Raw genomic sequence first — 20583 nt, 5'->3', positions numbered from 1 at the left:
TACATACAGTGGGGAGAGCGATCACTTAGCTGGTTTGAGTATTATCTTAAAAATCTCTGGTATGAGTGACTGACAGATTTTTCCTCTGAAGCAGCATTTAATGTAAAATCTGTGCCCTTGGCTGCTGACCATCTCAACCACATTGGTGCACAAAGGCGAAAGCAAACACACGGCTGCTGGCTTGGCTGTTGCTACAGCTGGAAGAATGGGGTTGGGAAGGAGGGAAATTTTACCAAGTGGAAAAGGGACCATATTGATGTGGAGGAACATTATGTTCAGGCTTCTAAGAGTCCTGCAAAGCATGGATAATACTGAAAATGCTTCTTAAAGGGATGCTGTCAGGTCAGTTTGAGCCCCAACTTTAAATTTTATAAAATGCAAACCAAAGCCCCAGTCAGCTACCAAGAGAACGTCTGTAAAATTAAAAAAAATAAATCCTATGATCACAAATGTTGGTGGAATGTAGGTTTCCACTCCAGTATTTGCTAGTCAACTCATGCTGCGTTGTGCTAGAGAACAAGTGAATGAGCCTAAACTAAAGAGAAACTGACATTGGAAGTGAAAAATAAATTAGACTTTAATTCTTGGTTCTAGTAATGGAAGGTTATGGGAATCTGGATAAGGAAAAATAATGTCCCTTTTAAACACCGTTAGTATTTCTCATCTAATTCTAAATAGATTATCAGGGGGAGGCAGGGGATTTGGGTATCTGAGGCATGGGGGCATAATTTCCTTCACTGCTATGTAGTTCTGAAGCAAACATTTTACAAATGTCATACTATTTTAAGTAGTAGGATTGCAGTTTGTGAATGAGCTAAAGTCACGTGTATGCACATTGCTTCTCTGTTACATTCTCACCACCCAGAAAAGAGCTTTCAGACTTCCAGAGTGCATATGGCACTTGTGTTGGCAGTAGCAGATCTCCAAAACAAGTTACAGAAACATTCATTTTGTTTCTGGTTAACAAAACGTTTCTTATCCAAAATTCTGCAAATATATAAAGCCTAACACAGAAAAATGGCTCCCAAGATTTCTCCCCTCTGAGTCCAGTGAGATTTGGGTTTCAGGCTGTCCCCCAAACACCTTACAGCTCTGCTCCACAGGTCGTACTTACAGGATAATGTGACTTCCCTTCACCATATGGTAGAGGTGCAGAAGCCTGTGGAAACGGATCTCAGTTCTTCCAGCTAGAACTGCTCTGGGAAAAGAGGTGGTGCTATGTAGGGCCCCTTTCAGGAGGCATTTATTACTGGTTGTGAGAGGAGTTGCTCCTCTTTTCAAAGTTTGTCTTCTAGCAAAATGAGACATTTTGTGCAGTTTGTAAATTAGAAGTATGAGTTGAGGGCTCATCAGTAGCTCAGAGGTGACTGTGCGTCTTAACATTTCTCTTCTCTCCCTGTCTCTCTAGATGGTAAGGTCAGTCCCAGCACCGTATCCATAGGAAGCTCTTTAACTGTTCCCTCATCTTTCACTTCAAACTCTGCAGCTATGTTGGACCTCACCAGCTCTGTGAAAGCATTAATGGATGGCAATGGCGGTGAGTAGTCTGATTCTTTATCTTGGTCCAGAGTTGCTTTGTGTACCTGCCAAGAGGGAAATGTTCCATTCCTTAAATACCCTGCTAAAGGGGAGAGTGACTTGGGTAAAGGGGGCTGGGGTGTGGATATGTATTACCCTGGGTGAACAAGGGAGTGCCCCATCCCTTTCAAAATCGTGGGTCTTATTCACTTTCACACCTTGGTACTTGGAGTGTGTCACCTCATAAGCTTTGGGGTTGTCTGTGCAGAATGTTGGTGTCCAGACCTGTTGCTCGGTGGCATTCATGTGCTACAGATCCCCAGCTCGGCCACATCATGATTTTAGCTGTGATCCAAGGACACTTCCCTCATCGTTTCGGAGAACAGCAATTGCGTATTCTTTGTAGGATCACCAGTCATTTGGGCTGCAGTATTGTTATGGGTTTGCCTTCAGTTACATCTTCCTACAGCTACGTTTTCTGCCTTTGCCCTAGAGACTGGTACCTCTTCCTCTCCTTCTGTCAGTGGAATATTGGGAAACCTGGACTTTCCCCAGGGTGACTTACTGAGAATCCAGAGGACTGCTGTACAGTTCTCAACTTCGTTCTCCGTCTGGTGCTTGTGACCCTTCTATGTAGTCTGCCTTGCACTGCCATTTTGTCCCTCTTTCCTTTGGCAAAAACCTGGCTGTTTGTCTTGGCCTCCTGTGTTTGCAGCGGGACTCTCACTAGCCACCATGGCTCTGCTTCTTTTGCTTGCTCTTTTACCAGTGACACTTACGTTGAGGCGGCTCTTGCAAGAGGTTAACTAACTTGTTCACGAGCACAATGCAGATCTTTGCAGAGCCTGAGTAACTGTCCTGCTTGCTGGTCATTATCAGCAACAGTGATCTGTTTTGAGATTTACCTTTTACACAAATAGAGATTTGTCTGAATTCCTCCTCCTTTCTGAACAATTAAGTTGAACCTGCCATGAAAGACACTGACCCTGAAAATGAGGGTAGCACTCCTAAGGAGTTGTCATTTATCTATGGGATAGATCTTGTCAAGTTTTTTCCAGCCAGGTTGTAAATTGGAGTCTCACAAGAGGCATGCCCCAAAAGAGCATGAAATACACACGGCCTTTCTGTGTCTCTGGCCACGTGTAGAATCTTCAGCTTTTTCCTAGCCAGAAAAATGCAAATGTCCCTTTCCTGTCTAGACTGCAGCTCTCCAGGATTACAAGTCTTGCTGTCCATACGTGCTGCTAGGAAAGAGAGTGTATTTAGAAAGTAATAGAGCACCCTGCACGTTAGATGCTTGAGGCTGCAGAGTTTTTCGTGACAGAGTTGCTACTTACAGAAGCAGATGGCAAAATTTAGGAGCAGGACAGTTAAGCCCACAGCAGCTCAAATATCAGAGGGGTAGCCATGTTAGTCTGGATCTGTGAAAGCAGCAAAGAGTCCTGTGGCACCTTATAGACTAACAGACGTATTGGAGCATGAGCTTCGTCGGATGCAGGTTGGATGGAAGAAATCCATGGGTTTTAAAGTGCATCCGACGAAATGGATATTGACCCACGAAAGCTCATGCTCCAAAACGTCTGCTAGTCTCTAAGGTGCCACAGGATTCTTTGCTGCTTTAGCAGATCAAATGATGCCCTCTCCGTGAATAACTTACTAATTGCTTTTTATTTATTAACAGAGATTGAGATAAATATGCTGGATGAGAAGCTAATCAAGTTTCTAGCCTTGCAGAGAATACAGCAGCTCTTTCCTTCCAAAGTTCAATCTGTAGCGAGCAGTGTCAGTTCCCATCAGTCGTCTCCTTTGGCAAATCACATTGAAGGTAAGAGCAGCCCTAGAATAGTTTCTTTGCATTGAGCTGTGGTTTTTCTCAGCATGCCATGCCGTCAGATTGTCATCCAGAGAGAGTCTCTCTCCTGGTGTTTGGGAGACCCCCATTTCATCTCCTTCCTTCCTCTTGCCCCTCCTCTCTGGATATTCTTCGATCAGAAATGGTCCTCCACTTCTCCTAGTTGAGCTTTTGGCAAACATGGTAGGAAAAGGAGCTTGCTCTCTCCCTGCTGCATCACCGCAGCTCACAACCATGGATGTTCTGTTTCCTGTGATTGTGGTGTTAAGCCAAGTTGCACCAGTCTGATCTAGCAAGGAAGGGAAAGGCCCAGCTGCCTTCTCTGGCATGTTGGCAAGAGACTCGGGGATCTGGGAAGCAAATGAACAAGTGCATTTGAAATCCTGCTGCCTTCTTTTTGGAGATGGAGAAAACTGGTTTGTGGGCTTGCAAGAGAAACGTAAATGTGAGCTGAAAAAGCTGGGGCATACAGCGAGGGTGTTACATTTTAAATCCATGGATTTCTTCCATCCAGATTGGTAACTGCAGAGCTAAAATGCAGATATGTTCTAACACTAAATAGTTGGGAACTGTTACCTCCTGCACTTATAAAATCTGCCAGGGCCTGAGGTCAGGGTTCTGCTTTCCTTGCTATGGTCATTAGTGTCCCTAATCCTTAGAGCTGTGTCAAAGTGCAGCTTCCTAGTCAGCTGTTAAGAAGAAGTACAGACTCCCTGAACCGTATCCATTTGCCTTCAGGAGTAAAGAAGAGTTGTCCTGCGGGAGCTGTTTCCTGTTCTATTGGTCTAGGCCTACCAGCGGGGGGAAGGGGGGTACAATAGGGACAGAGGTGAGATCTGTGGTAGTGCCCTGTTGGCTGTATCACAAACGTGATTCGTCCTTGTCTCAGCTCACCTGGTCATTTCAGGCTGTGGCATTGCAGCACAGACTCTGAATGTCTGTCAGTAACTGTCTGTCTTCTAACACTTCTGGAGCTAGCGGAAGCTGTGGGACTGCACAGGGCCAGCAGACACTTGTAGAACTGAATCTCGGATCACTGGCACAGATTATCCAAGGGGAGATCCGTGGCTGTGTTCCTTACCTGCTTTGACCCATCACACTTCAGATACTTCCCCCTGTGCTGATTTTGATTTTGTTTGTTGATGGGACACTTGAGACAAAACTTCTGAGACAAACCCTGCTGGCTGATCTGTACTAAGCAGAGCAGCCAAATGTAGAAATGTATTGAACAATGAAACTTTTGGGCATGTTCCATGCTGAAGGTGCCACGTAATCCCATGGAGAGAGTTCTTGACACCAGTGGTGAATTCCAGACACAGATTCTAAATGTTTTTTTGGGGGGGCGGGCGGGGGGAATGTTGACACTCTTTACTCGGTTTGTAATCTGCATGCTTTGTCAGTTTCACCTCTTGTCTTGATGTGAAACTGTCCTGGAGATGCGGGGGGGGGGGGGGGGGGGGGGCCTTAGGCCAAACTGCATGTGTGTTTGCATGGACAGGAAGAGGACATGGGGGTTTCAGGTCCAGGTACTGAGCCATTCAAACCTAGACCAGGTTGCCATTTGAACTATGTGAGTGACCCTTATGTGAAACAGGATGGCGGTCTGCCTGTTCCAGGTGCAATGGGGGTGTGAGCTCTGTGTCCATGTAACCGCTGGTTCTTTGTCAGCAGCCTCGCTAGTAGGAGGGTCCAGGATTGACTGTGCTGTGGAGACTGAACTAAGATTAAACTAGTTGAAGAGGGAATCCCCACCCCCAACCTTCCAGCTGTAGGAATTTTAAATTGATCCATGGAAAAGCTTGTTCTGCATCTGCCTGTGCTTTTCTCGGGGGCTAACTAGTAGCTTTGTCTCTAGGGCTGTGAACTTGGCAGCTTTTGCTAGCTCCAAATCCAGTTTAAAGGGGCACCATCTTAAAGGAACTGGAGGACAACAATTCAGAAGATGTGTGCTTTGACACTTCACAGTCCTGGAACTGGAAGAGATGAGAAAAGGGAAATAGTCTCTCCTCCGTTTGTTTCCTTTGTCTGTGCCCAGTGTCATTTCCCCTGTATAGTCATGTGGCTTGTGCGGGTCTTTCACATAGCAGTGGGGCAGTAGAAAGATGTGACTGTCAAACCCCAACAATTGGTCAGGGGTAAGCTCTGAAACGATTTCTGATTTTTGTCCAGATTTCAAGCTGATAGTTTCCTTTTAAAAATGATGATGCATGAGCCCCAGACAGCCCAGCAGGGGAAATACTTAAACCCGGTAACCTGGTATTTCTGTAGGCAACAGTCAGTAGTGTTCAGAGCTCCCTTGTGTCTTCCAGTGCAAAGAAAGGAAGTGCAAGCTCGGGCGGTGTTCTATCCCCTGATGGGCACAGGAAGTGCAGTGAACATGTGCTACAGAACCCTCTACATCGGGACAGGTCAGTGATGTCTCCTAACTGGGGGCTTGCAGAATCACAGTGGAAAAAAATCACTTTGTTCAGCTTTTATTTTCTTTGCACATAGACAATCCCAACTATAATGCACTAAAGTCACCCCAGTAGAAGTGAATGCAGCTCTTTGGAGACATTTTATCCTGGGATTTTGGCATTGTTTCTCTTGTGTATTATCAGGCAACATGTGCAAGAAAGCTCACTTAGATGGCAGGACACCGTGTGACTGGCAGGATTAGGTGCCTGTAGCCCAGATTTGATAGCCATTGTTTTAGGATGGGAGTATTAACTCTCTTGATACCGCACAGTCTAAGAGATTTGCCATTTAAAAAGGCACAGCTTTCCTAGGCTCCCAGAGTCGGTTTCTAGCTGGTAACTGCTAAGAAGGGCGATTAATGATCATTTGGGGCATTTGCCACTCTTGCCTCAGCCTGGAAGCCCCTAGCACACTGAAAGGGCACAATAATGCTGAAATGGCTTTCCACGTTCCCCTGCTTAATCTTACAGGGGGGAAGTTTCGCTGAGGAAACTTCTGTTCTGTGGTTTATCTGAGCACTGTTCACCAAGCCCCCTGCCATTGAATTCTCTCGCTCTGTGCTGCCTGGCCAGCTGTTCCGAATTCAGTTGACTCGAGCCTGTATTTTGTCGTCCCGTCCGTTGCAGGAGCTGACATGGATGTGTGCCTTACAAGCTACGGTCACTGTAACTATGTGTCTGGCAAACATGCCTGCATATTCTACGATGAGGTGAGTGCCTGGGCCGTTGCTTTGCCACTTGCGCCGAGGTGGAGATGAAGGCAGCTGTGTGGAGCTCCGTTGTGGGCTGCAGAGTGAGAGCCAGGCTTGTACAAGAGTTACGGTGGGGTCAGCATTTACTGGTCACCCTCTTTCTGAGGCACAGAGTTCTGCTGACAGGTTCCCTCGGGGCAGACTCTGCTCTGAGTCTCTGCATGGCCTTAATCTCTTTTCAGTGTCAGCAGCAGTTTTGAAGCGTGAACACCAGAACTGGACGCAGTAGGCCAGTAGTGGTGCCATATACAGTGGGAAAACCTCCCTACTCTTCAGCATACGTCTGTGCTTATACATCCAAGAATTCCTTGAGCGCTCTTAGCCACCGGGTCACACTGGGAGCACATGTTCAGCCAGGTCCTCGTCAGAGTCACTTCTTTCCAAAATTATTCCCCGTCCTCTACGTGAGGCCTGCGTTCCTTGTCCCCAGATGTAGGACTTTGCCTTTGGCTGTTCGGATGAGCCTGCTTTGTGCTCTAGATTTGACATGTCCCTGTCGTTATTTACTACTACACGGATTTCGTCGTCTGCGGACCCTTTCCAAACCATTGCTAAAGTGATGAGATAATGTTGGGCCAAGAGCAAATCCTTGCAGGAGCCCACCGGGAACACCCGAGGGGCGGATAATTCCCCATTGGCAATGACTTGGCTATCCCTGTTAGCCCACATTACGGGGACTAAAACCTAGCTAACAAAACATTGTACTTCTAATGTAATAGCAATTTCATAATTTGATCCTACCCCGCCCTGACGAGCGGATCAGTCCGCGTGGCTTTCTTCTTGTGTCACGTCACTCTTCTTCCCTCTCCACTCTGCTGGGGGCAGAGGCTCACTCATACCGAGGCAGCATGTGTAATCTCTGGGGCAGGGCCTTGTGGCTGGAGTTACTGCTGACAGCTATGCTGGTGACCACTGTGCAGGGAGGGCTGAGGCCTGCTGGTTCTCCAACACAGTGAATGTGCTCCGTGGTTGGGGAATTAAGTGTTGTTCACTAGCAGACGCTCCTTTCCGGTGAGACCCCTTGGTAGTGTGGTGAGCAGCACACAGTGGCTAATGTGTGGGTCTATCGGAGGATTAGAAGGTGGGGAGTTGGGTCCTGTGCAGTACAGCATGTTCCCAATTCCGTGAATCTCATTCAGAGGATTGGTGAGCCCATAACTGTGTGAGCCGTTTTCATTTGCTCGTTCTGCATTCTGTGCAAGATCACATGCAGAGCATTCTGGGTAATATGCGTGCAGCCAGATTCCTTGAATTCTGACTTGCTACTGCCTGAAAGGGCCTATTTCGCTCCGTAGGTCCTTCTGTCTGAGCAGTGCACTGATGGGAAGCAGGAACGCTGTGCAGAATGGGGTCTTTGGGCTTTGTCCCATTCAGTGTTGCTGGGTTACATATTAAGTGTCCCTTCCTTCCTAGAATACAAAACATTACGAGCTGTTGAACTACAGTGAGCATGGGACGACTGTGGACAATGTTCTGTATTCCTGTGACTTCTCGGAGAAGAGCACGCCCGTTCCTCCAAGCAGCATCGTTGCCAAAGTGCAGAGTGTGATCAGTAAGTTATGGAGGAACGGGAGATGGGCCCTGCCCTGCCCTCATGCTGCCAGAGGTGCTAGCAGTGGGGGTGGGAGGTGGAAACTCCAGCTTGTGCTGAAGGACTGAATGCGGAAGAAGGGGTCTCCCAAAGCCCACACTTGCCCTGCAGCTACGCAGTATAACTCTTCCCTCTGAGCACAGCTGCTTGGGGCAGGAAGTGCTTTGAACTGCAAATACCTGCTTCCTCTGATTGGAGTGAATGCAGACTTAGGGCCCTTTCCGGACACCTGGCCCTCTCCTGAAGCCGTCAGTTCTGAGCTGGAATCATATGGTCTCCATAGACTTGCGCCGTAGATTTGCCTCTGACCAATGTTCCCTCTAATTTTTTCCATCCATGTACAGAATAAATTTTGGTGTGTGCACCAAGGGATATTCAGATGTGTGCCACCAGTAGAAAACAAAAAAACCTAGACAGATATCTTTTTTTAAAGTTACCATAGGGATAATTACTCCAGCCACGACAGGTTGGGCGTTTTAGAACTCACTACTCAAAGAATTAAATTCAAGTTTAAGAGAAATAAAAATTATGAAATGCACAGACCAGTTAAAACACTAAAATAACACACTTTGAAAGAATTCAATTACAGAGACTGTACGTGCATTGCAGGAAGTACCAAGTAGTACTAACAATACAAGTATGTGTTGGGAGGTGAGTGTGAAAGAGACTATGTGCATGCTGTCTCTTTAAGACACTCACGGAAAGCTCTCCTGCTCTGTCCTGACTCTGAGCCCTGTTGTCTCCCCTCCCCTGCTCTGGGGGCTGGGGGGGAGTGAGAGAGAGAGAGACTGACTGCCTGAGCTGGCTGCTGGGGAAATCTCAGAAACCTGCACTGTCTCTTTAAGAAAGGCACTCCACCACTCCCCATTCAGACCACAGCAGCTCCGAGTCCTCCTGAGCTAAGCTGTCCCCTCTGCCCTGCTCTGTGGAGATGGGGGACACCCTAACAGCACCCTCTACCTCTCCCCCCTCCACTCCCGGGCTCTGCACAGCCAGCAGGAGGGTCCTGGGAGCAGCTTCAGGACAGAGGAACATGGGGGGAGGGACACCTGAACATGCTGCTGCTGTGCTTTCTAACCAGCTGGGTGACATTTGACTCTCTCCAAACGCTCAACTTACAGGGAACACAGCCTCTGACCTGGAAGCAAATGGTCCCCCCCGTCCCCCCCCGCTACACTCGAAGCATCATTCTCCACCTCGGTAACCTCCCATTGTTTCACTCCTGCTGCCCACCTGACCACGTGCACTTCCCACAGCTGGGCGTACATACAGCTCCGTGCCGCACTGCCACAGAGAGATCCCTGCACTCTGAAGTGGCTGGTGATTGTGTGACCGCAGCACTTAATGTTGTATAGAAACAAGCTGCTGCGCCTGTGTGATGCTGTCTGGATGGGACACTTGCCCCAGCCTGTTTCTCATCTGCGTTTCTTTTCCAGAATGCCACAAAGGCAGAAAACAGGATGAGGAGCCGCACGAAGCAGCAGTCGTGATGAATTCCCAGGCCCAGGGGCAACGCCGGAAACCCTGCAATTGCAAAGCCAGCAGCTCTAGTTTAATAGGGGGCAGCGGAGCGGGGTGGGAAGGAACAGCCCTGCTCCACCATGGCAGTTACATCAAACTGGGCTGCCTGCAGTTTGTCTTCAGCATCACTGACTTTGCGACCAAACAGCCCAAAGGGGACGCTGCCTTAGTACAAGACATGGACTTGGAGGACAAGCTGTCTCTGAAACCCCACCAGGTGCCCGTGCTGCGGTCCAACTCCGTTCCCTAGGAGCTGAGGCAGAGCCGCGGGGAAAGAAGAGCCCTGTCCTTAGACTCCTGCAATGCAAAAATGTACAAACCACGTTGGGATTTTCTGTCGGCCCAGAAACTGTTCACGCGCCGCTTGCATGACATGAAGAACGTTTCACTTTTTTAATTATTTTCTTCTTTTGCTCAAGTTTTAGGGGCATTTGCACATATATTTGTACTATACATTTCATTTTAAAAGGAAAGCTGCAGCACGAGGAGGACGTGTCAGAGTGAGGGTGAGGGGCGGGTGCTGGCTGACTCGGACTCTCTGGCAGATCGTTCCCATGCAGTTGTAAAATAATCAAAAACTTGTTCTATTTTGTGCCAGTGACAATAGTTTTATATTAAAAGAGAAAAATACAGTTTTCATACAGCAAATCTATACAATATCATTGTTTTATTTAATGTAAAGTGCTGTCCTCCCCCCTCTTACTTTACCCGACCCTCCCTGCTATGGTTGCACTACAAGTAGCTACTGTGTATTATGGGCAATGAGAAGTGAGTTCTTTTCCTGGTGTCCATCCTATTTTATTTCAAAGAAGGAAAAGTATTGGACTCTGTGTAAATACATCCGTGATGGCATTTCAATGTTTTAAAGCTGTGTACAGTGCTACATGTGGTATGACGTTGCCTCAAACTGTCTATTGTAGCAAATCGTTTGTCGTAAACCTGTTTGTCTTTTTTGTTCTCTGCCACCTCCCCGCCCCCAGAACAGCTAGTTCCGATGTACATAGTCATTGTAATGTTTTAGACTTTACAGAAACTTTCCTGTATTCTGTATATAAAAAACAAAATACGTCACCTCCTGCTTTCGACTGTCTGTCCTGACTCTGTACACACAAGCGAGGATCTACAAGAGCATCCCATGGCAAAACCCGTCTGTGAGAAGGGCTTCCAGGCTGGGCCCCAGGAACAGCCCTGCTGTGCCCCGCGCCTCTCCCCCTGCTCTGCTCCAGGCCTGGGGACAAAATGTGCTCCTGAAGAATGGAAGGTTTGAATACAGGGTGTATCTGTGATGGCCCCTGTGGCTCCTCGTTGTACTTGACCACATCAGTGCCATGCACTGGCGGTGCACATCCCCTTCCCCCCGTACAGGGTATGTTCTTAGGGCGTCGTGCTGCACAGCAGACTTGCTCTGTTGGCACTCAAGGTTTGTAGCTATTACAGGGTGGGAGCTGCTCCCATTCAGCAGCTTTCCCCTCACTCCCGGCTCTCCTGCCCTAGAGCCGTGCTCTGCTGTATTTTTACTGTTTTATACTCAATGTTCTGATCTGGAAATACTCACTCTTTTTGTACAAAGACAGAAGGATTTGCGATCTGTTCCAATGGCATTAAGTCTGTATTAATAAACTCTCATAATACTATTGAAAACAGAGTGAGAACCACACTTGCACCCTTCTTTTTTCCCTCCCACCTGCAGTTTGGGGCTCAGATAGCTTCTCACCCTCTCCAGACAGGGAACTTTCCTTGGGCAGGTTGTGAGGCCTGGTGTGAAGGGAGCGTTCTCCCAGGAGCCATGTTCCCAGCACTGCAGCAAGGCTCCTGGGCCATGACTTCACTTGTAGCTCAGGGCTACACCAGTGCTCACCTCCTGAGACCTGTGACACATTGGATTGGCTAATCACTAGCCTTGGGGAACATGCTCCTGTGTTGAGTAAGTTCTGGGATTTTGGCAGCAGCCTTAATGTGTTGGCTTTGGGTTTTTTGCAGACCTGGGGTGCAAAGTGTTTTCAAGCCTTGCGTGAATTTAGCCTCTAGTACTGGGAGGAGAAGATTTGTTTTATCATCTTTAGCCATAACCTGGGGCAGGGGTGAGTGGTAAGGTAAATGCTAATACTCCAATGCTTTGCTCTGGGACCCTCCAGCCGCTGATCTCAGTGCTTAGCAAACCCCATTTCAGCCAGAGTCCTCTAGCAGAGGAACTACTCCTGGTGCTGGTGAATGTTCCTGAGGGAGGTTGGTATATGTGCCCATGGGATGCACCCCTTCTTCCTGTCCAAATGACCCCCTGAAGCAGCATTTTCTGCCCTCTGTCCCTTTACCGCCCCCATTTGTCCCACTTAAAATCATTGGAGGCTGGCCACAACCCCCCTGGAACTGGCTTGCACAGGTCAGCGCTAGCTGCTGTGCACCCCTTCTGTGACGCTCCTGGCTTCTGCTAGCCCAGCATGCAGGAGCTGAAGGCAAACACTCCTCGTCCCCTCTGTAGGCTCAGCCTCCTCTGCTTGTACTGCCCAGTGGTGCAGTTGAGCTGTTTTCTCTAGTCCAGTGTTTGCCAGAGGCGTGATTCTAATGTCATTGCATTGCAAGCAAGCAGTGCCTACACACACAGGAGACCTTCCACGAGTAACTCCTCTCGCTGCCATTGTGTGGCCATGGTCTGCATGATTGGGAATAGGAGGGGTTTGTCCAAATGACCGTTAGGAGGGGATAGGGCTGGGACTTTGTGTTCCTCATAGACTCCAGGACTGGAAGGGACCTTGAGAGGTCATCGAGTCCAGTCCCCTGCCCTCATGGCTGGACCAAATACTGTCTAGACCATCCCTGATAGACATTTATCTAACCTACTCTTAAATATCTCCAGCGATGGAGATTCCACAACTTCCCTAGGCAATCTATTCCAGTGTTTAACTACCCTGACAGTTAGGAACTTTTTCCTAATGTCCAACCTAAATCTCTCTTGCTGCAGTTTAAGCCCATTGCTTCTTGTTCTATCATTGGAGGCTAAGGTGAACAAGTTTTCTCCCTCCTCCTGATGACACCCTTTTAGATACCTGAAAACTGCTATCATGTCCCCTCTCAGTCTTCTCTTTTCCAAACTAAACAAACCCAATTCCTTCAGCCTTCCTTCATAGGTCATGTTCTCAAGACCTTTAATCATTCTTGTTGCTCTTCTCTGGACCCTCTCCAATTTCTCCACATCTTTCTTGAAATGCGGTGCCCAGAACTGGACACAATATTCCAGCTGAGGCCTAACCAGCGCAGAGTAAAGCGGAAGAATGACTTCTCGTGTCTTGTTTACAACACACCTGTTAATGCATCCCAGAATCACGTTTCCTCTTTTTGCAACAGTATCACACTGTTGACTCACATTAAGCTTGTGCTCCACTATGACCCCTAGATCTTTCTGCCATACTCCTTCCTAGACAGTCTCTTCCCATTCTGTATGTGTGAAACTGATTGTTCCTTCCTAAGTGGAGCACTTTGCATTTATCTTTATTGAACTTCATCCTGTTTACCTCAGACCATTTCTCCAATTTGTCCAGATCATTTTGAATTTTGACCCTGTCCTCTAGAGCAGTTGCAATCCCTCCCAGTTTGGTATCGTCCGCGAACTTAATAAACGTATTTTCTATGCCAACATCTAAATCGTTGAAGATATTGAACAGAACCGGTCCCAAAACAGACCCCTGCGGAACCCCACTTGTTATATCTTTCCAGCAGGATTGGGAGCCATTAACAACTACTCTCTGAGTACGGTTATCCAGCCAGTTATGCACCCACTTATAGTAGCCCCATCTAAATTGTACTTTCCTAGTTTATCTATAAGAATATCATGCGAGACTGTATCAAATGCCTTACTAAAGTCTAGGTATATCACATCCACTGCTTCTCCCTTATCCACAAGGCTTGTTATCCTATCAAAGAACGCTATCAGGTTAGTTTGACATGATTTGTTCTTTACAAATCCATGCTGGCTATTCCCTATCACTTTACCACCTTCCAAGTGTTTGCAGATGATTTCTTTAATTACCTGCTCCATTATCTTCCCTGGCACAGAAATTAAACTAACTGGTCTGTAGTTTCCTGGGTTGTTTTTATTTCCCTTTTTATAGATGGGCACTATATTTGCCTCCTTCCAGTCTTCTGGAATCTCCCCCATCTCCCATGATTTCCCAAAGATAATAGCTAGAGGCTCAGATACCTCTTCTATTAACTCCTTGAGTATTCTAGGATGCATTTCATCAGGCCCTGGTGACTTGCAGGAATCTAACTTTTCTAAGTGATTTTTTACTTGCTCTTTTTTAATTTTATCTTCTAAACCTACCCTCTTCCCGTAAACATTCGCTATACTAGACATTCCTTCAGATTTCTCAGTGAAGACCGAAACAAAGAAGTCATTAAGCATCTCTGCCATTTCCAAGTCTCCCGTTACTGTTTCCCCCTCCTCACTGAGCAGTGGGCCTACCCTGTCCTTGGTCTGTAAAGTGAAATGCATGTCTACAGGGCTAGATAGCTAATTGTTTAAAGCCCCCCTGTGCCTGCTCTGCTATTTTAGTTCTTTCGTATTGGGTTTTTGTCCCACAGCTGGGGTCCTAGTTCTCTAGCAGAGATGGTACCAGACTGTAATCAGCATCTCTGATAGAAAACCATGAAATAAACCTATAGTTCAGAAAGTGAGTGGTGGGTCTAAGCCTGTTGAAAGCTGCCTGTGCACCTGTAATTGGGGAATACTGACACTGCAGCTACTGGCCTTGCCCCTAAGCCAGCGGGAGCATGAATCTCTTAACATTTGTTACAGGGCTGCTGCAGAGGTGCCAATAACCAATTTTTCAAAGGTGCTGAGTCTCCACCATGCCCACTGCAGTCATGGGTTGCTGAAGAGAACAAACACACCGGCCTTGCTGAGCTGGGGGACATGTTTCCTGTCTGGGGTGGGAATTTTAGATTTCAGAACAATTTTCCATCCCAAATCAGGACAAAACTTCAATCTCAAAAAATTCTGCATACTGAAAATCTGAAACTGATTTTGGACCAGGCCAATCGAAACGTTTCTTTATCTAACCTTTCATTCTGTATTAGTATGTAGCAATAGTGTTGTAGCCTTGTCAGTCGCAGGATATTGGTGAGGTGGTAGCTTGAGGTAGTAGCTTCTGTTGGTGTGAGACAAGCTCTCAAGTTTACACAAAGCTCTGTGTAAGCTTGTGTGTCTCGTGAGCAGAAGTTGTTCCAATAAAAGATACCACCTCACCCACCTGGTCTCTCCCATCTATCAAGTCATTGAAACCAAAACCTGGAACGTTTTTGTTCAGAAAATGCCAAAACAGGATGTTTTTGAGAACTTTGACACTTCTGTCACTGTTTGTTTGACGTGGGGGATGAATGGAAACCAAGGCTTTCTTGCAATCAGTGTCAGTTTTGACACATTGGCTTTTTCGGACAAAAAACGTTGATCAGAAATTTCCCTGCCCTCTATCTCCTTGCCTTGCAGGCTATGGCTCTGCAGGGGGCAGTGTTGCCAGCAGCCTGACTGAAATACAGCCAGTCTCCTGTCCCTGCCTCTGAGCCAGCTGCGCACTGCACACATCCTGGGCGTGAACGTGCAGCGTTTGGCCCAGGAGGCTTGCCCTAGCTCTGCTGCATGAGAGCACAGCCCAGGAGAGCTTGAATGCAATGTGAAGCAAGTGACCTTTGCCCTGGGCCTTCCCTTGCTGCAGGTTCTGGCTCAGGCTCCAGCCCGGCCTGAAACGCGAATCTTGCAGCTGGAGGCATCTGTGAATTGGCTGCAGCCAAGGGGGAACTGCTGCTAACCCTGTTAACTGCGCCCAGGGAAGCCATGACAACGGTGCTGCTAGTTCTTGGGCTGCTCCTGGGCCTCTACGCCCTCCTCTATTACAACTGCATCAGAGGGGCCAAGTGCAGGGCGCAAAGCAGCCTCCGAGGGAAGACCGTGGTTATCACAGGTGAGCGGAAGAGGGGACAGGTGCCTCCAGGGGCGCGGGGCTACCTGGGCTCTGGTAGATTGTCTCTCTCTTAAAAATGGGAATACACACACCCCTCTCCAGCTCAGGGCCAGGACTCTGCCCCTGTTGGCAGAGTATCCAAGGGCATGGGTGTCAGGCCCAGCTCTGCCTTCTCCCTGTATGCCACAGACGGGAGCTCAACGCACCTGACTTGAGCTCCCAAGGGTTGTGATCCCAGCAGACTTGACTCCGCTAGTTGAGACAGATCAGAATCACCTGGGGTCCACCTTTAGTCCAGTGGCCAGGGCTGGATATGAGAGACAAATGTGCAGGCAGCCCTACAGCAGGGTTATGGGATAACCTGCCCCCCAGTGGAGTCTCCTAGACAAGAGTGTGACCTTGGCTAGGTGCTGAGTTACTCTTTCCCTCCCCAAACCCTTTTCTAGTATTTACTAGTCTAATTCTGGATATGCATGATAACCCTAGAAACAGCCAATCCCTCCTTGCCTGTGGTTACGTTTTGGCCTCAGCAACACGCTGTGGCAATGAGTTCCACAGTCTATTCCTAGTAAGAAAAAGGATTTCTCTGTAGCAGTTCCACGCACAACACAGCATATGGAGCCTCTACATGTGACTTTCAAAAGACAAAGCTTCCCAGGCAAGTTCAGTGAGAGGACGTTTGGACCCTGGTGTCCTTGGCAAAGTTCTCTTCCCTTGGTTCGTTGTGCAGGGGCTTGTGTGCTGGCTGCACACTCCTCCTAAGAATCACTCCACTGGGTCAGAGCAAAGGCTCATCATCTGACAGTGGCCAGGGCCAGGTGCCCCAGAGGGAATGAACAGAACAGGGTATCATCAAGTGATCCATCCCCTGTCAACCATTCCCAGCTTCTGGCAAACAGAGGCCAGACACCATTCCTCCCCAGAGACGGATGCATTTCAGGCAGGCTCTATGAATGGCGTTGAGAGGGAAAGCAGTGCTACCACAACACAGAGCTGGGCTGCTCTTGGTCTCCTCCATGTGCTCAGCTCCTTGTTCTGCTTTTCCAGGGGGAAACACTGGAATTGGGAAGATGACAGCCCTGGATCTGGCCCAGAGAAAAGCTCGCGTCATCCTGGCCTGTCGCAGCAGAGCAAGAGGAGAAGCGGCTGTCTATGACATAAGGAGGGTGCGGGCTCTGTGCTTCTTTTCTCTCGCTCAGATGGATGCAGTCTGAGCCCCCAAGATGAGCAATCATTGCAGTATGGCAGGCCTGCACCGTCCCGTGCCAGTCATGGGACACTGCCGAACTTTGAGAAAGGCGAGGGGCTTGCTGAGGCTCAGGATGGGGCAGACCCAGGGAGGTGCAGAAGGCAGCGGTACCGGCTTGGGAAGGGTTCAGGTGCCATGATACACAAGCAATAAAAGGCTTCCCTTATTCCCAGGAGCGGGAGCAGCATGTAAGGGCTCTGCTGCTCCCCAGTGAGGCAAGGGGCATAGTTGTCAGCAGTGGGTGGGGAATAGAGGGCTGCAGAGGTACTGGCCTACAGAGAAAGCTGGCAAGAGGGTTGTGCACATTCCACGGGCACGGTGGGCCCCATTTCCATATGCAGGGAGCTAACCAAGATGCCAGCATCCCCCAGGCTAGATTCTCTGACTTCCCCAGGGATGCCTGAATTCCCTGTTTACCTGCCCAACTGCCAGTTTAACACCTGCTGAGGCCTTTTTCCATCCTACTCAGGTGCCTCAATGTGGGCTGGCTGCATGGTTCCCAACAGTAACCACTGTGGAGCCTGCCAAAAAAACCCACACGCACGCTCGGGGGCTAGGTGCTTTGAAGGGCAAGCAGCTCCCTTTGCTAGTTCCCGTTCGCAGTTTGCCCTGTGCTTCAAGGTGGAAACAGGGCATCATCTTCCCTGTCGCCGTCACTGGGCCGGAGCCCCACTGCCCCATGCACCACTGTGGCCTACACTGAGTGCCTCCCCTCTTTCTCCAGGAGAGCGGGAACAATGAGGTTCTCTTCATGAGTCTGGACCTGGCCAGCCTGGATTCAGTGCGAGCATTTGCAGAGACTTTCCTGAGATCTGAGCCCCGCCTCGACATCCTGATCAACAACGCAGGTGGGAATCCCATTACCGAGTCTGTCCCCCAGCTCTGGGTGGGGCAGGGGTAGGTAGGTAGGTCAGGCCCTGAGGCTGTGCTGAGGAGGTTCTGGGGGGAAATCTCTGGATGCTGATGTTGGGGTGATGAGGCAGGGAACAACACACTGTAGACTGGCTTTGGCTTGCAGGACCCTGTCAGATGGAGAAAGTTCTGGACCAGAGATCACTGCTGTATACTGGAACTTATTTTTTTCTACAGGGATTGGAGCAGGTGGCAGGAAGGAGGATGGCTTTAACCTGGTCTTTCAGGTCAACCACCTTGGTCACTTCCTTCTGACTCACCTCCTCTTAGAGCGGCTGAAGCTCAGTGTGCCGAGCCGTGTGGTGATTGTGGCCTCCAGTGCACATCGGTCGGGGAAGATAGACTTTGAGAACCTCCAGAAGCCGGTGGAAGGGATACTGCAGAACTTCCAGGCTTACTGCAACAGCAAACTGGCCAACATCTTGTATGCCCGAGAGCTGGCCAACAAACTGGAGGGAACCGATGTAACCTGCTATGCTGTTCACCCAGGTGAGTGTGGGTCCAGCCTTTCTCTAGGGATGCACCTTCCAAATCCCACCCAAGTTCCTAGGGGCGAAAGATGAGAGCCTCGCTACTCAAGAAGGGAAGTTCAATCCAGTCCTGTTTGAGACCTGCCTCAGGACATCCAAACTGGCTACTAAGGATGAGAATCTCTGATTTAGGTTAATTTCAGATCTCCCAAAGAGGGGTACTCAAGCTCCTGGACTCCTGCGGCTCTTCCCTGTCATACTGAGCCTCTCACCCAGTCGAGGACTGGGCAGCAATTTTAATCAGAGAGGCAGCTTTCTAATGAACCAAAGTTACTCTTTATTCCCAAGGCCATGACCCCTAATTCTGCATCTCGCCCTGCCTGCAATTAAATTCTCTTTCCTACTTCTCCAGCACCAGTTGGAATTTGGGTGGGAGGGAGGCCAGAAAATGGGTGCTGAGCGTGCAGGAACTGGTATTTGGAGGAAGCACAAAGTACAGATCAGAAACCATTCAACACCCTACTTTGCAAGTCACTTTCTTTGAACTGTCCATATGCTTAACCCCTCTTTGCAGTCAAGTTCCTGCTAAGAGAACATAAGAATGGCCATACTGAGTCAGACCAAAGGGCTGTGGATGGTTCTCAGTGAAATGTATTAAGAACCAAATGCAGTGTGCCTGCATGCGTCCCACATAGTTTTTGCCTTCTCTCTATCCATCTTCACTGGCACCATTGCCCTTATGCCTCCTGAGTAAGACACCCTGCTCCCAGCTGAGGGATGTTTCCTGTACATTCCAGTCTACCTGCAGCTGCTGCTTTATTTTGCTTCCAGGGTTCGTTAACACGGAACTATTCCGCTACATTCCGATCTGGCTGTGGCTATTCTTTGTTCCAATCTCCTGGCTCTTCTTCCGAGACCCTACTGACGGAGCCCAGACCTCTATCTACTGTGCCACACAGGAGGGGATTGAGATGTTCAGTGGACGGTACTTTGTGGACTGCCGGGTACAAGATCCCAGGCCCCCGGCCCGTGACGATGCTGTTGCCAAGAAGCTGTGGGAAGTCAGTGAGAGGATGGTGGGTTTGACTGCTTAGAACGTGCTATCCCCTGACCCGGACAGCTATGGGGGGACCATAGACTAGAATAGCAGTGGCTGCTGTAGGGGTAGGACTAAGGTGCATTAGGAAACTCAGGGGGCCTTGGACTGATGAGAGAGAGGCAGAGCTGAACGAGGGGCCTCAGATACATTAGAAGTTACATGGTGGAAGCTCCATGGCATCTAGGCTATGCCAGACTATCCAACATGGTAATATGAACAACATTTACCCATCTTTTTAAGAAGCGGGATTTTCTTTACACTGCATCTAACAAATAAGATTTTGAGAGCTGGGCCTTCCACTCCGAATGTAGATGCCTTACCCTGCCCCACAATGTGTAAGGTTGATGATGTGGGTTCTGCTGGTGCTATCCACTCTCATTTCTCTCACCTCAAGCCCTGTTTCATACCAAACACTTTTGATAGCATTTTCTATAATTGTATCAGTTAAAACACAATAAAAATAACTGTTTGAAAGGTGAATTAAAACACCTCCTGGAGCATGTATCATTTCCCCATCCCACTTTGTCAGAGCAGCCCCAGTCCTTGCCTTTCAAGAATAGCACTGACGCCTAACACTTAAAACGTTTCCACTGGGGCAATTGCCTAGTTCTGTGGTATCCCAAATGCAACAGTTTCATGAGGATGTTTCTGTATGTATCTGGTCAGCTGGGGTCCATGTGCTAGAACTGCACAGAATTCCAGGGTAGCATATACATGTTTGCCGAGAAGGTTTTGGAAGGCTGACGTTCAAAGGAAGTCTGCCGATGTTCTGGGCAGGATGCTAGAGGTAACAGCTATGTGCACAAAGAGACAAAATGCTGGTAAATCCTCACTGCATACTGGCCAATGGGTGCCTCCTCCAGTGCGATAGCTGCCGTGTCTCTCTGACAGTGTCTTGTCTGCAGCCAGCAAGTTATGAGAGTCATTCAAATTCTGTCTAGCATAGGGAGGGAAAGTGCTTGCTTAAAACTGAGTGAATGAACATGAGGCGAAATCCCCTTTAACACTCCCTGTAGATATTGTCTAACACTTTTACAGATGTTAGCTGGTCACAGAATTGGGGATTTATAGAAAAGGCCACAAGCGTGAAAATCAGCCTGAGCTGCTGCTAGGTGTTAATGGGGGCAATTGAACAGCTGCTGACACTACTTACCTAGAGGTGCAACCCTGTGTCCAATGATCATCCTCATGTTCCATACCAGCTCCTTA

The 20583-nt window shown here is 48.6% G+C and overlaps 2 protein-coding genes across 4 annotated transcripts in view; both read left to right on the top strand.

The window, feature by feature from the left end:
- Positions 1-11326, top strand: part of PHF12 (PHD finger protein 12) — a 43877-nt gene extending 32551 nt beyond the window's left edge. For 2 of the 3 annotated variants that reach the window (XM_030537047.1, XM_030537049.1), the window contains 6 exons: positions 1409-1537; positions 3200-3343; positions 5680-5778; positions 6454-6536; positions 7992-8130; positions 9606-11326. In XM_030537047.1, coding sequence (XP_030392907.1) covers positions 1409-1537; positions 3200-3343; positions 5680-5778; positions 6454-6536; positions 7992-8130; positions 9606-9940 — 929 coding nt within the window. In that variant the 3' untranslated portion in view covers positions 9941-11326. The remainder of the gene's footprint in view (positions 1-1408; positions 1538-3199; positions 3344-5679; positions 5779-6453; positions 6537-7991; positions 8131-9605) is intronic. The other variant, XM_030537048.1, reaches the window with a different exon arrangement.
- A 3735-nt stretch (positions 11327-15061) lies between these two features.
- On the top strand, positions 15062-19811 carry DHRS13 (dehydrogenase/reductase 13). Its single transcript, XM_030536899.1, has 5 exons — positions 15062-15644; positions 16692-16810; positions 17618-17741; positions 17983-18294; positions 19107-19811. Exons 1-5 carry the CDS (start codon positions 15518-15520, stop codon positions 19367-19369), a joined length of 945 nt encoding a protein of 314 aa, XP_030392759.1. The 5' UTR covers positions 15062-15517; the 3' UTR covers positions 19370-19811.
- The last annotated feature ends 772 nt before the right edge of the window (positions 19812-20583 follow it).

This window comes from Gopherus evgoodei, chromosome 17 (genome assembly GCF_007399415.2).
Source record: "Gopherus evgoodei ecotype Sinaloan lineage chromosome 17, rGopEvg1_v1.p, whole genome shotgun sequence".
NCBI classification, from domain to species: domain Eukaryota; kingdom Metazoa; phylum Chordata; order Testudines; family Testudinidae; genus Gopherus; species Gopherus evgoodei.
Note: the sequence above shows the minus strand (reverse complement) of the source record. Positions and strands in the feature narration are given on the sequence as shown.

Bases quoted from the DNA above. Each gene is read 5' to 3' on its own strand.
- DHRS13 (XM_030536899.1), top strand. From the start codon at position 15,518: ATGACAACGGTGCTGCTAGTTCTTGGGCTGCTCCTGGGCCTCTACGCC. The intron at 16,811-17,617 runs GTGCGGGCTCTG...CTCTTTCTCCAG, and splicing joins CTGTCTATGACATAAGGAGG to GAGAGCGGGAACAATGAGGT. The intron at 17,742-17,982 runs GTGGGAATCCCA...TTTTTTCTACAG, and splicing joins CATCCTGATCAACAACGCAG to GGATTGGAGCAGGTGGCAGG.